This window comes from Sceloporus occidentalis, unplaced genomic scaffold, assembly GCF_023333645.1.
Source record: "Sceloporus occidentalis isolate IW3139 unplaced genomic scaffold, rSceOcc1.0.p SCAF_1, whole genome shotgun sequence".
NCBI lineage: Eukaryota > Metazoa > Chordata > Lepidosauria > Squamata > Phrynosomatidae > Sceloporus > Sceloporus occidentalis.
The window spans coordinates 275,530,245-275,547,380 of record NW_028316981.1 but is presented as its reverse complement, the minus strand read 5'-3'; the positions used below and the strand labels follow the sequence as shown (position 1 = coordinate 275,547,380).

General features: G+C 40.6%; 1 protein-coding gene across 1 annotated transcript in view; it reads left to right on the top strand.

Moving 5' to 3' along the window:
* The window catches only part of ZNF366 (zinc finger protein 366), a 37,591-nt gene extending 20,671 nt beyond the window's left edge, over positions 1 to 16,920 (top strand). The window contains exons 3-6 of the mRNA XM_089512738.1: positions 960 to 2,278; positions 3,825 to 4,016; positions 14,193 to 14,367; positions 16,376 to 16,920. Of these exons, the coding sequence (XP_089368864.1) occupies positions 971 to 2,278; positions 3,825 to 4,016; positions 14,193 to 14,367; positions 16,376 to 16,920 (2,220 nt within the window). The 5' untranslated portion in view covers positions 960 to 970. The remainder of the gene's footprint in view (positions 1 to 959; positions 2,279 to 3,824; positions 4,017 to 14,192; positions 14,368 to 16,375) is intronic.
* The last annotated feature ends 216 nt before the right edge of the window (positions 16,921 to 17,136 follow it).

Below are 17,136 nucleotides of genomic sequence, written 5' to 3'. Positions count from 1 at the left end.
TTGTGTTTGCAATATTCCTTTATAAGTGGCCCCATAGAACCCAAGGAAGCAGTACACATGCACTGCTAATACACTGCATGTAGCGGCTATATTTTCAACCTTCTGAGCACCTAGACACTGAGATTGTGCATGTGCATGCCTTCACATGGAGATTTGCCCATTGATAAGAGAGGAGTAGCCAATATGCATCAAGCCATTTTGTGAGGCTGCTGAAATGTGTTTGGTCACTCAGCTGCCACCAAAGAAGCCTTCAGAGCACAGCTTCAGCACCTCCCTTTTACTTGAATAAACTGTCCACTTCTTTGTTCTGGCAACTGGGACCATTCTCTGCACCTCATTCTCTGCATCTCATCCACTATTTGATCCATAGGGAGAGGCGGGAAATACAAATTATTATTATTACAGTCGACCCTCGCCTTACGCGAGGGATCCGTTCCAGATCCCACCATGTAAGGCGAATTCCGCCTATGCTCAAGCCCCATTGGAAACAATGGGGCTTGTGCATGGCGGCGCGGCGGCGCGCGGGGCACCATGGGCGTGCGCCCCCATTCAATTGAATGGGACACGCCACCCCTTCCGCCCCGCGCGCTCCCCGCGGCTTGAGCGTGTATGCTCAAGACCGTGTATGGCGTGCCCATGTATGGCGCGGGCGCACTGTATTATTATTATTATTATTATTATTATTATTATTATTATTAAAAGCCATTCCAATCAGCATCAACAGGCAAAACTGTGAGCAGATTCCACTAAAAGCTGCTTGAGTTAGGCGGGAGACTTCTAAAACAAGGGTCCTGGAGGCAGCTTGCAAAATGAGTTTTTGGATTACAAAATTCATAACCATTGACCATAGGGAGACTGATAGGAATTGTATACCAAAACATCTGGTTCCCGTATCCTTGCTTTAAGACATGGCAAACAGAGAGAAGAGGGCTTTAAACATTGTTCATGTTTATTTGAAGGAAGAGAGTCGATGCAAGGGGAAGTAGATGCAATGAAGAAAGAAGACACTCATGGTAATATGGACGACATACAGAACTTTTCTTTCTCCCATTGCTTGGACCCTCTGGTGAAGTCAGATGTCGCATCACCTGTCAATGAAGAATTCAGAACTCAACGTACCCAGTGTGGATACAGTCCTCCTCCCTTAGAGCTACAGAATTTCCAGGGGACTTTAGAAGGGGGGTCGCGTAAACGTAAGAGCATGCCCACAAAAATGCCTTCTGCCATCTCTCCAGGAGATCCCACATCCCCATTGCTGAGATCTGAACACAATACAGCCAGAGGTTCTCCTGGCCTCCCTTTAATGTTCCAGCAACACCACCCACAGCCAAAATACAATGCCCACATGATTGACCTGTGCAACATTGGCTTTCAGTACTACAGAACTTTGGAACATTTTGGGGCCCAGCCTATAAAGGAAGAAGTGATTAAACCCAGTGTCCTATGGCCTGGACCACCCACATTTCTGCATACTCCCTATCCATACTATCCCAATGTTCACCCAGCCCTAATGCTTCCTTTTATTATGCCCCCCAATTTTCATTTTAGAAGCCCCATCCCACCCAGAAGGCCTCCAGAGCCACTCTTCCAGAGGGCTGACCTAGGAGAACATGTGGAAAATAAGCAGAAGGTAGAAAGGGTGGACGTGAACATCCAGATCGATGACAGCTATTATGTTGATGTAGGAGGGGAACAAAAACGCTGGCAGTGTCCAATGTGTGACAAGTCTTACACATCCAAGTACAACTTGGTGACTCACATTTTGGGCCACAGTGGCATCAAGCCACACGCTTGCTCCCGGTGTGGCAAGCTTTTCAAGCAGTTGAGCCACTTGCATACCCATATGCTGACTCACCAGGGCACCAGGCCCCACAAGTGCCAAGTGTGTTACAAGGCATTTACCCAAACAAGCCACCTGAAACGACACATGATGCAGCACAGTGATGTCAAGCCTTACAGCTGTAGGATCTGCGGGAGAGGGTTTGCCTATCCCAGTGAATTGAAAGCCCACGAGTCCAAGCATGAGAATGGTCGGGAGAATATTTGCATTGAGTGTGGCCTTGACTTTCCAACCCTGGCTCAGCTCAAAAGACACCTGACCAGTCACCGAGGGCCCATACAGTACAACTGCACAGAGTGTGATAAAGCATTCCAGTACCCAAGCCAGCTGCAGAATCACATGATGAAGCACAAGGACATCCGCCCGTACATCTGTTCCGAATGTGGCATGGAGTTTGTACAACCCCATCACCTCAAGCAGCACTCTTTGACTCATAAGGTAGGTCAGTACTGTGGATTACCAAATTGCAGAGTACAGAAACTATTTGGGGTCAAATGCAACAAAATCCACAATCCATAAAAAAACCAAAAAAACCAATACCTTAATTAGCCAACCAAAATAGAGAAAATACATCACACAAGCTTTTGAAGCTTCACTGGCTTTGTCAGATGAACAAGCCAGTAAAGCTATGAAAGCTTGCATGATGTATTGTCTGCATTTTGGTTGACCAATAAAGATACCACTTTGTTGTGTATTTTAGTTTTTGTTGTATTTTACTGCATGGCAAACATGGCTACCCCTGTATATTTTATTTGGGTGAGGCACTTGTAAATTAAGTCCAACAGGCACTGAAACTGCAGTCGTTTTCCCATAGATGGGAAATGTGTGGTCCTCCAAGTGTTGTGGAACTGTGGCTCCAAGCATTTCTTAACATTGGTTTTGGTGCTAGGGCTACTAGAAGTTGCAGTACCATCTCACTGGGAGAGGATACATGATTCCTAACTTTGTTTTACTTGTGTACCCTGAATTTGATGGGACTTAACTTCCGAACAGGCATGCAGAGGATTGTACTGTAGGGCTGCCATCCTACCCACTCTTACTAAGCAGTATGCTTAGTTGGATACAATGGGGCTTACAGTGGGATCTTTCCACATTTGTTGGGGTAAGGGGTACAGGATACCCATGAAATTGAAAAAAACCCACAAGTATACCTTTCTAGGAATCTCTACCTCCTCCAGCACATCTGTGGCCAACATCTGCCAGAGCTTGACCATAGAAATGTGTTGGAGGATCTACAGAAGACTTGAGTAGTGCTCTCTCTAGGAAGCTCTAGGTCCTCCAGCACAACTTCTGATGGACATTGACCATAGAGTCACACTGGGGGACCCAGAGATTCCTAGAGAAAATATATTAATCAAATCTGCAAAACTCAAAGCTGCAAACATGGAAAGATGACTTTATTTCAGAATAAACCTGTATAGGATTTTAGAGACTTGTCTTGCCTTTATTGTAGCACCTTTTCAGACCTATCAACCCCTTTATCAGGAAGTTATAAACCCAGTTAAGCAAAAATATCCCTTTCATGCACTGAAACTCTGGGTTTTAATGTGAGTTACACTAGATACTGAAAACTATCTCCAAGGTAGGGTTAGCACCTTTGAAAGTCCCTTCAAAATCTGAACTGAAAGTATGATCCCTTTCACACCACACAATTATAGCACAATTAGTCAACTTTAACAGCCATGGTTACATCTTAAAGATTCTAAACAGCCCTCCCTAAACTGCAATTCTCAGGATTCCCTAGGATGTTGTGGCAGTTAAAGTGGAATCATAGCACTATAATTTTGAAGTGTTGAAAGGGTCCTTGGAGAAGATTCAGTGCCCCATTGACATGAAAACCACCAGGTCCCATTGCTTTTCAGTTTGTATGAGATGAATAAGATAGTAATTTCCACTAGAGTGAGGAAGTAGAAATTTACTATTTCTGTTGAAAAGAAACTATTGTGATAGCTGTACTAGTTACCTTTCTATTATGTTTTCTAAGGGTGTGAAAGAGCACAAGTGTGGGATCTGTGGTCGGGAGTTCACACTACTTGCCAATATGAAAAGACATGTTTTAATTCACACAAATATCAGAGCCTACCAATGCCATCTGTGCTTCAAGAGCTTTGTTCAAAAACAGACTCTGAAAGCCCATATGATTGTGCACTCAGATGTCAAGCCCTTCAAATGTAAGGTGAGTAATTCTCAATGTTCCAGTCAAGTGAAACAAAATTGCTCTTGTGTAATTGACATGTAAAAATGTGGGAGAGGGAGGGAGGAGAATGCAGTTACAAAGCCCTATGGAGTGTGATGTTGGAAGCTAAGCAAGGTCAGTCCTGGTTTGTACTTGGATGGAAGCCACCAATGTATATCAGGTGGTGTAGGCATATTTCAGAGGAAGGGACTGGCAAAACCACTTCTGAGTATTTCTTGTCTAAGCAAACTCTATGAAATTCATATGTCAACAGGTGTCAGGAAGGCATGCACACAAACACACACACTGAGTGTGAAAGTTTAAGATCATGCCATGCACACACAGCAACATGGACTTAATGTGTGTATATCCCTATTCCCAGGGAATATGAGAAAGGGCCTGTGGTAGCCTTCTATGCCTCCATGGAATGTGGCAGTCTGAAGAATAGAGCCCCCATTACATTTGAGTGCTCTCTGCACATTGAGAAGGCTCTTTCTTCTTTAGACTGAGAAGAAATCTAGTAGCACCTTTGAGGCTATCTGAAAGAAAGAAATTAGTATCATTGGAAGCAGGCTCAAGTCTACAAAAGCTCATGCTACCAGCTTCTTACTTTTTCTTAGGAGTTTATCACACGGGAGGCTATGTGCCCAAATCCTGTGCAGAAACAGGATTTAAATCCCGGAAAAAACCTGCGGGATTGTTTCCATCCAATCTTGAAACTAAAAAGTGGCTGATTTTGTCATATTTCTGTGCGGCTTAATGTCGGATTAATGCTCAGTGCCCCCGACTTCATCTGAAAACAATCCCGATTTGAATCCCGTTTCTGCGAGGGATAAACTCCATGTGATAAACTCCTCCTTAGTCTCAAAGGTGCTGCTAGATCCTTTGAATACTGAATTTCCAGACTAACATAACCATGTATTTGAATTCCTCTTTAGAATGTCACTGTCTGCATGAGGGGTGCAACAACAGAGCAGGACAGGATATGTGCATTCCCTCTACTAATACATTCAGTTTATTGCTATTGTGTTTAGCTGAATAGTGTTGAACTCCCATAAAAAAAATATAATGTTAATTTGGAAAACATCCTAATACTCCATCTCTTGAACCTACAGGAAAACTAAGATACACTGATTATTATTATTATTATTATTATTATATAGCGGTGTAGATTTACAAAGCGCTGTACATACAAACAATAAAATAGATAAAGTAAACTGGCCCATGGCGTACAATCTAAGAAATAATAGCATAATACATATAAATAATACATAACAATACAGGAAAGGGTTCAATAAAGTAAATCAGGCAACAAATTAAAAACATCAAATAGCAAATAATAGTTATGCAATGCCTGGGAACGCTTCTCTGAACAGGATGGTGTCTTCAGCTCAGTTTTGAAACTGGTTAAAGAAATGATGAACCGTGTTCTTGGGGGAAGGAGGTTCCAAGAGTGAGGAACAGCAAGTGAAAAGGGACGAATCCGGGACGGAGCAATGAAAATCCTAGGCTGAGACAGCAGACCTTGACTACCATAATGGAGGGCCCGAGAGGGAAGGTGAGGAGGAAGAAGGTTTGATAAATAAGGAGGGGCTGGCCCATGCAGGGCTTTAAAAGTCAAAAACAGAATTATGTTGCTCATGCAGGTATTGTACAGAAATGCTTAGAATACCCGCACAGTAATAACAGTAATATACTTTTTCAACATTTTGACTACTTCTTGAGCTAGGATATTGCACCAACACAGAGAAGCTGTGCAGTGAAATTATGGGATAAATGTGGATGATCACAACTTTATTAAACAGTATATTATTCATAAACCAAAATACTTCTCAACCAGAGGAAGAAAAGGGGAGAATAAACCATAATATTTCTCAACCAGAGGAAGAAAAAGGGAGAATATGATGTTCTAAGTTACATAGAGCAATGTCTGTCTAAGCAATGCAGGAAGCTATTAGGATGCCTGGTAAATGGCAGCTAATGCTTGCTGAGATTTGCATATCTGAGGAGCTGTCAGAACAGTCCAATAGAGGTGTGCCAAACTGCAGGTGCCCCAACTCAAAGATGTGCCCTTTGTTTCATGTTGTTAGTATTTTGTGCCAAGTAATCAGTTGACCCAAGCCCACATGGCTTCCCCTTTCCAAATATGTATAGCATTTGGCACAATCTAGCAGAGTGTTCTCTCCCCTTCTCTCCGTACCTGACGGTTGTTACAAAGCAACCCCCAACAGCTTCATAGTAAATCAGAGAAACAAGTAAAAATAAGGTTGTCCAATGCAGATAGAACTCATGATGCTGCAATGAAGTGGATGAAAAGGCAAAACCAACCAACCAAAACAAACAAACAAAAAACACCCAACTCATGATACAATAACACAGAAAATTTCTCCCCACCCCCCCACCCACAAGCATGAGGAATTCCAAGGGACCACTGGAAAAACATAGGGAGAGTGGCTGGGTCATGAGGAAGGTTCACTGAAAATGGCTGTCCAGGAAGTCAGCAGAGCTATATATAATCCCTCAGAGATCCTGGGCAAATCTTGTGAGACTTGCAATGTTGTGAGACTTGGCATGAGATCTTCGATGAGGACATGCATTCAAGTCTTCAATGGCCAGGAAGCCTTCCTCCCAGGCAGGCCACTTGCCCAATCCTGAGAGAAGTGTTACTGGCCTCCTCTTCTGTAGAATGTACCCCCTCCATGATGAAATTGCGAGTGAAATTTGGGGCTAATGAAATATTGGCATGGCCATGTTATCCCCTCCTTTGATACTCACCTACTTATCCAAAACAACGATTCTTTGAAACTAGAATCCAAGATTTTATCTTTCTGTTTCCTTTCAGTTTGATTCCTCATCTTGAAACTGCACTTTCACAGCACTTAGTATAATTGCACGTCTGCTGATGATAAATACATCTGACATTTGCATAGCACAGTTCATCCCAAAGGGAGGTCAAGGATGCTTAACAATCTGATATACTGGCTAAACACTTGAGTCAATCCATGCATGCTGCACTTTTGATTGGTACGAAATACTAATGATGTCTATACCTTTGGGCAAGTATATTAGCAAAATTAGTTTAGGTATCATGATATTTCAGACAGAATCAAAATAAATGAATTACACTCCAGCTTAACTTGCACATAAACTATCCTCGGTCTTTTAAATGTCTATCTCTACTTTTTAATGTAATTAGCCAAAACCTTGTAGTAAACTAAAGGATAATAATATACATTGGGAAGTCAACTCTTTGTCCACATCTATATCCCAGCCTCTCATCCATTCTCTTAGTTGGCATTTACATCTAAATATGTTTCTAACCTCCAACTCTCTAACACTTTGAACCTGCTTATTAAATAAGAAAAGAAACAACTTAGCTAAAGTGTGAAATACAAGTTAAGATTAGTTTACAGTTTAGGCTTCTGTATTACAAGGATAACATGGCATGCATATTCAGTGTTGCATCATGCAGTATTTAAGTTTTGCAGTTTCCATAGTGAATATGGCCATATAAAAAGAGGTGTGGTTTGCACTTAGGCAATTGTAAATCCTAAACCATCGAAGAGGCTTATTGCATAAGTTATTAAATTGATTTACCTCTATCCAGTTTAAAGCTGAATTTGGGTGGCATCCTGATCTTATCAGACATTTTTTTGCCACTGAATCTGCCACCTGAATACAGTCCGGGTCCATCCCTGCTTCCAGAGTTGCTCCATAGGCCATTTTCTTAAATCGGAAAACATCCATATCCGAAAAGAGCCGGGAGGAAGTGGAGATGGACCCGGGCTGTATTCAGGCAGCAAATTCAGTGACACTCTTTATTGTTTCTTTGAGAGCTCAATAGCAATAGCTATCTTAACTCAAAATTCTTAGTGCATTATTATTTCGTACATTTCTGATTGAAGTGACTGACAATGGCTGAGGAGGTTGAACTACACGGGAGTCTTTGTGGTCCAGTTTTTCTAGGTCATTCTGATAGCCCATCTATATTTATGATTATGATTTCATTTCTATTCATTTCTTGAATGTTTCCATTCATTTCTGTTACAGAGGTCAGAATCCTCTGTCTGCTCAAACAATGATAAAACCTTACTATAAACACCTAACATGGTCAAATCCAACATGGCTGCTGTCCCTCCCTGATACAGCCATATAATTATTGGTGGAGAGTGGAGGATGCCTGGGAATGATGATGACATCATCCTCTTGGACCTTCAGAGGACCCCTGGGAGATCTTCCTAGATGACACCTTCACCATCATGCTTCTGGCTATAAGGACATAGTATGGTCTCCTAGATGTCTCCTGCTCTCCATCAACAGCTACATGGTCATGCTAAAGGGTGGGGAGATAAAAGATGTGGTTTTACAGAGGAGGCAGGAGTCATGAAACAATTCCAGGTGCAGAATATTTATGCCGTATGTCTGCTATACAGAATCTCAGCCGCTAATGGGTCACTAATTTGGCTGAAATGTACTTGGTCATACAGAGACAATTTTATTCCTTGCACTGCATTTACTTACATTACATCCTGAGAGTCCTGTTAACCAAAGAACAGGTTCTAAGCTGACAAAACAACCAACCAAATGAAAACATAAATCAGAATAAAACCAGAGGTTTTGGTTTTGGTTCCTGCATCTCAGAAAACAGAGAATCTTGACTGACCAACTTTTATAGCCCCTCTTTGCCCTGAGAAGCCCCCTGAGGAAGTTGGGCTCAGTTAAAGACTCTTTGGCTGGTATTCAGCAAGTTAGGGCAATGACCAGATAGCCCCTTTTTGGCACCATGCTCCTCCTCAACAGAAGGAAGGATATAGCTGTATGAACTGCTTGCTTAACAATGGCTTGCAACGTCCCCCGGGAATGGCCTGCAAATAGATTTCATCTTGCTTTCTCTTGTACTTTTCAGAGCTTCCTGTTTTCTCACGGCCCTTTTGGACAGTTTACAGTCTTTCTCCCTCTCCCTCCCTCTCTCTTACTTTCAGGAAAGGAACACCCTTCTTATTAAACCTTCTCTAGTATGTTTTTTTTTCTTAAAGAAGAATACAAGGGAAGGACAGCACAGCAGTGGCCTTTCTACCTCACGGCAGGCTGCAGCTTTCTTCACCTTGTTTCTCAGAGCAAAAGAAAACACCAGCTTTCCTACAGAGCTAATCACAGCCACGCAGGGACCAACCATATGTGGCTTGACTCAAAAGCAGAAGAAAACCTTTGGCACTCACATTTCCTCACCCATTTGGCTTTTCCTCTCTAAAGACAGTGCTACCTGTTGCCTTTCATGTTAGTCCATCCAGATGGTTTGTATTGTTATTTCTTTTTTTAAAAAAAATGCAATAGATTTTTGCTTCTAAGCACAATCTTTGTGCCAATGCAGAAATCTCACTGGAAAAGCCTTTGTCCACATTGTTCACTTAAAAAAAAATCCCTTTGTCATTGATTTAGTCCAGTGGTCAGTGTAGTCAACAGTATGCACACCCTTGCTTAAATGTGGAGAAAGAAGCTTTACACCCAGCCCATGTCTCTTGATGGAGTGAGGTCTTCTTTTACAAAGGACTGTCCTTGTTTGATTTTTTTTTTCTCAACATGAACTCCAGACTAGTTCAGCTGAAGTCCCACCAAAATCCACTGAGTTGCAGAAACATGTTATTGGTTTTAGACATGGGTCACTAACTTGGCTGAAATGTACTTCGTCATACATAGACAAAATTTGCACATTATATTTGACTTTAAAAAAAAAAGTCTTCAAAATTCTATTAGATGCTGCTAGACCTGTATTCCATGAATTTGTCTAATAACCTTTCAAAGTTGTCTAAGTGACGGCAGATACCATACAGGCTTTTTGTAATGATTTAATGGAATTCTTGAAATGACACTGGACTTTATCACACATGAGGAATTTATCTTAATTTTGAATGAAAAGAAAGTGGGGCCAGAACACATTCATGTGAATTTGCTAGTTTAGCGAATTTACGTGAATGCGAATTGCATTCGAACTTGCTTCCTATTGCCTGAAAATAGTATGCCATTGCCTGAATTTGCATGTGGTAATCTATCACACAATAACGTGAAACAACATGATTGTGCTCAGACTGACTTCCCATTGCCCGAATTTGCATGTAGTGGGTTATCACGCAATAACGTTAAATCCCATGATTGCATTCAGATTGCCATTGGATTATACTTCCAATGTCCTTGTTTGATAAACTCCACTGTCTTAATCTCACCATCATGTACCACTAAGTATAATCTAGTTTAGAGTTCCATACTGTAGAAATCAAACTAGATCTGACTTTAGTCTCAAATAGAATAGTGATGCCTAGCAATCCCCATTGGATGGTGCCTAAATCCCATATAAATTTCATTTCAATGGGTCTACTCTAGGGACATAACATGGGACATATTATGGGACAACATGACTCATTGGAAAAGATGACAAAGCTTGGTAAAGTGAAAGGTAGTAGGGACTCTGAGTTTGCAAGACCTGAGCAAAGTTGTTGATGACCAGGGCTCATGGAGGTCTCATATAAATAGTCTCCATCAATTGACTGGACAGCAAATAAAATCAATAACAAGCTCTAGTGTCTGTCACTAAGTAAGTGGTATTCTGCTGCACAATTACAGCAATTGGATTGAACTGTATTATACAAGTTTAATTGAAATGTCTGTTTCCTGTGAAATATTGGGACTTACGGTGTGGGGATGTACTTCTCTTCTAGAGAGCTCTAGTTCACTCTTCTGCACCACAACAGCTCAGCGGCAGAGAACACTCAGCATTTCACCAAACTATAAAACCCAAGATTCCATGGGATGGAGTCATGGCAATGGAAGTGGTGTCAAACTGCTATAATTATGTAGCGTGGATATACTCATATTATAAGAAAGCTTACTATGATTTGTTGGATGGAAGCACAACCATCAGATTTAAGAAACTTTCCCAAGTGTCTTGGGCATTATATCTGCCAACAGTAGAGAGAACCTTCTCAACTGTGGCCTTCCCACATTCCTATAGAAGTATGACTGGTGCCAGCACTGCAATTGCTTTGGGCAGCTCAGAACATTTTAATTTTCCCAAGCATTTTACTGGTCTGGTTTTCTTTGGTTTATTGTATTGGCTGTCTTCTTTGTTCTGATATTTGGATGCTTTTCTGTGTTTTTATTTTTATTTTGTTTTACAGTTAACTTTTAAGGTCTTGAGAATAGTGGCAATAGGATAACTGTGAAAACATGTAATAAAGTCATTAATAGAGCCCAGAAGAGATCTGGGAGGTCTTTCACACTGCACAATTATGGCACTATGTTACCACTTTGACTGCCATGGTTATGTCCTATGGAAGTCTGGGGTTTGTAGTTTGGTGTAGTTTGAAGGAGCCCTGGTGGTGCAGTGGTTAAATGCCTGTACTGCAGCCACTCACTCACAAACCACAAGGTTGTCAGTTCAATACCAGCAAAAGGGCTCAAGCTTTACTCAGGCTTGCATCCTTCCGAGGAGGTTGCTAAAATGAGTACCCAGATTGTTGGGGACAATTAGCTTAAATTTGTAAACCACTTAGGGAGTGCTTAAGTGCACTGATAAGCTGTATAGAAATGTACTTGCTATTGCTGTTGCTATTGAAGCACCAGTTAACTCTCTGGCTCAGTACTCTAGATATCTCTCCCTAAATGTCAGCTCCCAGAATTCCATAGGAAGTTGCCATGGCAGTTAAAGTGGAATCATAGCACTATTACTGTGTAGTGTGAAAGGGTCCTCTCCTACCTTGCATCCCTCATGAATGTGAGACCTCTAGGTCTGGGAGAGGGTGGAAAATGATAGGATTGGGGGTATGGCATGGATGGAATAAGGGAAGTTCTATATCCTTGCAGCAGACTAGGTTGGAAATATAGATCAGTGCTCGAAGTGATCTGACTTCCTTACTTCCTTCTGCAAACAGTGTGTGTGGGGGAGAATTGATTTTTAAAAATAGGAGGGGGAGCAAGGAATTCTACTTCTCCCTTGTTTCCATCCTGCTGACAGGACAATTGGACCTTGGGGTGCTTTGATGCTGTAGCAGGAACCCCATTCCAGCATTACCTTGCCCATCATATTTGCACCCTCTTGGTATCTGCATGGAGGAGCAGTTTAAAGGTGTTTTAAGGACTCAGTAAACCCATGAGCCAGAGTACTGAATGGGCAATATCGATTTCAGTCGCTAGGACCAAAAAGCCACTTGAGCTTGGAAATATAGTAATGGGTTATAAATAAGAGCTGCATGTAAGTTGATGGGGTGGGTGGGGGGTGAAATAAGGATGAGTTTTAAACTATAAAATTTCAGAAGAAGCATAATAAATAAATAAAACATATTTAATTGGTTTAATGTGTAACAATTTCTGGTTACTTTCCAATGCCACTTTTAAAAGGCATTTTGTGATTAATTTTTCAAGTTTTATGCCCTTCTCACATCAATCTTGTGGGCTTTGTTCCTCAAAAAAGTAAAGGCAAGAAGAAGTGTGATGAGTAAAATACTGAATTATTTGCTTTCATTATCGAAACAAGTAAGAGCAGTGGGCTACTTTTGACAGATCATAATTAATAGCAGAGAAAACTGTTTTTAAAGATTAACCTTCCAAGCTCCTCAACACAGGACCTTCTGCCATAAGTGATAGTAGTGTACCAGATAAAACCCATCTTTCTTCTTTCCCATAACATCCTAAAGATGTTTTCCCCACCTTTTTTTCCACAAGAAAGGCATCCAGGAGAGCAAGGGCACTTTTAAGGATTCCAAGGGAGGAAATGTTTGAGAGGTTGTGAAAGAATGGCTTTGGGTGGGGCTGCTTTGGGCTACAGAATGCAGAAGCAGTGACCAAATCAAAAAAAGTACTGAAGAAAAGGAGACATCAAGATGCCCAGAGAGGAAGTTCTCTTCATCTGTTTTATTTTCCTTCAGCATTCCAGGCATTCCAAAGACCACATGCTTAGGATGTGAGGATCCATCTTTTAGAATGAGGTAGTGCTGCTCTTCCTATTAAAGCCCTTTTGAGTTTCTAAAACTCCAAAGCACCTCATATTTCTAGCATCACACTGCAGCAAATCTAGATTTGCCATCAAACTGCCACAGCCAAACTCTGGTGAAAACATTTGGTTGTTATACAGTATTCACATATTTTATTTCTAGGAATACACTAAAAATATTGCATCTAGATTTCCAGATCCAACAGTATCATGAGTAACTGTCAACCTACTAATACCTACCTACTTATTTAAAGAGAACCAGAAACAAGGAAGGACAAATCCATCAAAGTTAGAAAAGAGAACTGGGCAGTAAAAAAAAGTTTATTGTAGAATACATATATCTGGGGCAAAGCTTTTTGTATTGCAACTCCCAGAATCCCCCAGCCAAGACTGCCTCAGTTGAAGTACAAAAAGTAGTTTTCCCAACTTATTCCAGCTTCTGAGAAAAAGGTAGGTATTCACCTACCCTTAGTAATTCTGATTAGCTGAGAAAAACCAGGACAATTGTATTTCTTATTTATTTTCTGGCATTCGGTAGCTAATACAAGAAGCATAACCTTACCATTTTTGTACCTCTCTGTGGTTTGTATGTCTTCATCTTGCAATACCTTCTGCTCTGTTTGTATTTTTTTTTGTTTTTGTTTTTTATATATGGTAGTACCTATGTGGGACAGCTCCATGAACATACTGGCCATTTGGCTTCATCACATTAAAACCAGTCAATCCAGAAAAGCCTTCTTATCACAGTTCCTTATGCAGCACTTAGAATAAGTGTGGTTCTGTAGTTAGAATGCTAGACTGGTGTTTAGGAAATCCAGATTCTGGTCCCCACTGAGTTGTAAAAACCACTGGATGACCTTGGGCCAGTCACTGTATCATAGCCCAAGCTATCTCACAGGAAAAAGTGGGGAGGAGGAAAACCTGAAAAAGGTGGGTTAAAACTATAATTAATCAAGAAATAAACATACTTTATTAGGTTTATTAATTCACAAGAGACCCAGCTTTAAAGAAGGGTATTTCTGATGGGCTTATACACATGGTTGAAGGTGTTCAAATTTCTCTCATAGACACAATGTTAAGTTGCCAAACTGTTTCAGCCGCAGAAGCCTCTTGGCTCAAGAAAACACAATGATGTCTTTTGGAAAGTCTATCTGCAGAATAAATCACTGTGATTGTCATTGCTCTTTTGACAGCTGTGCGGAAAAGAATTTAATCGAATGCATAATTTAATGGGGCACATGCACTTGCATTCAGACAGCAAGCCATTTAAATGCCTCTACTGTCCCAGCAAATTCACCTTGAAGGGGAACCTCACCAGACACATGAAAGTCAAACATGGAGTCATGGAAAGAGGATTTCGTTCTCAAGGTAAATGACCATCAACCAAGCTGATTTTACCTTAGATTTAATAATACCAAGTATAACATTTGAAAGGCAATATGCAGAGGGATTTTGTAGCACCTTTGAGACTAACTGAAAGAGAGAAACTGGTAGCACAAGTTTTTGTAGCCTTAAGTCTACTTCCTTAAATGCATTCCATGAGAAATGCTATCTGAGGAAGTAGACTCAAGTCTACAAAAGCTTATGCTACCAGCTTCTCTTTTTCAGGCTGCATCTGCACTGCTGAAATAATCCAGTTTGGTACCACTTTTACTGCCATGGCTCCATGCTATAGGATTCTGGGAGCTGTAATTTGTTCTGGCACTAGAGCAAAGCAAAGCTCTGGTGCCAGAACAAGCTACAACTCCCAGAATTCCATAGCATGGAGCCATTGTAATTAAAGTGGTGCCAAAGTGGATTATTTCTGTAGTACGGATGCATGATCAGTGTCAAAGGTGCTACAAGATCCCTTTGCATACTGATTTTCCAAACTAACACAGTTATGACTTTGAATTCTACCATTTGGAAGGCAGTGTGTGCACCAAAGTCTGACACCCTACAAACATAATCATCCTTATCATTAGTCAGAGTGAGGCAGCCATTTCAGGCAACTGGTTTATGGTGTCAGAAAAACTGTGCTATTCACTGTCATTTTATTATTTTACCTTAAGGGAGAGGAGGAAGAAAAGGTCAGTCCTTTCCCTAGTTGTAAAATAATGATAATAATAACAACAACACTGGATTTGGATAGATGGTGGGCACCATTTGCTCCTCCGCCTCAGAACCCCGACCTAATGACCTCAGACCTTGCCAAGTAGGAATGGTAGCAAAGTCACAAATTGTGGGGATGCACAGATGAAAGAAATGTTATTGGCCAAAGGCAGCTGCCTGCTTCTGCATCAGTGTGGTGCTGAATCTGGTCTGTGTTTTAGTCTTTAGTCTTCAAAGAAGCTATCCAAAGCTGGAACCTATCTCTAAAACAGTATCATCACTTGGAAAAGTTCCTTTTGATTCACACCCAGAGAGCATTCACCACTCTGAGATGTGGGACAACAACCACAAATGTACATGAAGTGCAAGTGGGTTTTGTCACATGATCTGTTCTTGCCTTTCTGATGTTCTTGTGATTCTTAAAGAATGGATAGGTATTATTAAAAATCACTGCATATGACAAATTAGTCTGTTATATCTAAAACCGTTGGTTCAAGACTGCTATAGGCATGATGCCAATGTTTGGTAGTACACTTAATACTTTTTATCATGAGACTTGCAACTGATAATCAGAGTAGAACATGATCTCTTATATTACACTGGCTCCATTAATTGTTGCATCTATAAAGTCATAATTCCTGAATGTGATTTGATGCATAAAATTTAATGATCTACATTGGATTTAAAATATTCTATGTTAATTTGTTAAAATATTCTATGTTTATTTGTTTGAACACCTCTCTACCTGTATAGAGAAAAAGGGTATTCATTGCCATCCCCTGAGGCTGAGGGAGTGTGACCTGCCCAAGGTCACCCAGTGGGTTTACATGGCTAAGCTGGGATTTGAACCTTGGTCTCCAGAATCGTAGTCATACGCTCAAACCACTACAGCATGGTGGATCTCTCTCTCTCATATATATATATATATATATATATATATATATATATATATGCATGCGCACAACATGGTTATCAGTATTTTCTGCTATTCATTGGATCTTACATAAATTTTTTCAAGGCAGGGTAATGCAATCCTAAATACTGCTAGAACTAATGTTGTTTTCACTGTGCTGGGGAAGTCTAATGAGTCAACAGGAGAACTCTTTACTTTCCCCCATTAATCAAAAAAAGGTAAAAAAAATAGCTAAAATATTATGTCTGAAATTATAAATCAGAATTGTTTTAACTGCAAAATGGATGTAGAAATGTGACTGTTTCTGTTAACAAATTTATCTCTCTTTCTGTGTGTGTGTTTTTCATTTTCTTTAAAAAAAAATACTTATAGGACTTGGAAGGGAACGAATGAGAACATCACAGACAGATGTGTCAAGAGCCTTGGAACAGGAAGAACCTTTTGACCTTTCTCAAAAAAGCCAAGAAAAAGGATTTTCTTTTCACTCTGATGGTGAAAGTGCCAAGGAAAGCTTGTGTCATGAGGAAGAAGAAGACAACTGCTATGGAGCAGAACGGTACAGCCCTGGCATGTACCACAGCAACAAACCGTATTTAATTCAAGAGCTTCCAAGCCAATCACAACATCACATGAAAGACTTCAGAGAGCCCTACAACAATGGGAAAGAGGACAGGGTGAACAATGGGAAAGAGGAGAGGAGAGAACATGAGGAGAAGAAGGAAAGCAAAGGGAAAGAAAGCTGGACAGAAAAGAACTTTATGAACAACAGTGAAGAATGCCTGACCTTCAGCCACTTTGAAAATCATAGACTTACTCAATCTCTCTCTGACTACCTATATTTTCAACACAGAAACAAGAGTTTAAAGGAACTACTGGAAAGAAAAATGGAAAAACAATCTGTTTTTCTTGGTATCTAAATGAACACATGTTAACTTACTCTTGGGAAAGAGAGGTTAATCCATAGGTTTCATTAACATGAGCTGGAATCAACCAGGACTGGCAAATGATAAGAAGAGAACAAGCACAAATTAGTACATATGATTTAAGACCATTTTCACTTATCATTCAACTGTTAATCTCTGTCTTTATATAACAATGCCATAGATTTTAACCCCATCTATAAAGCTGTCCCC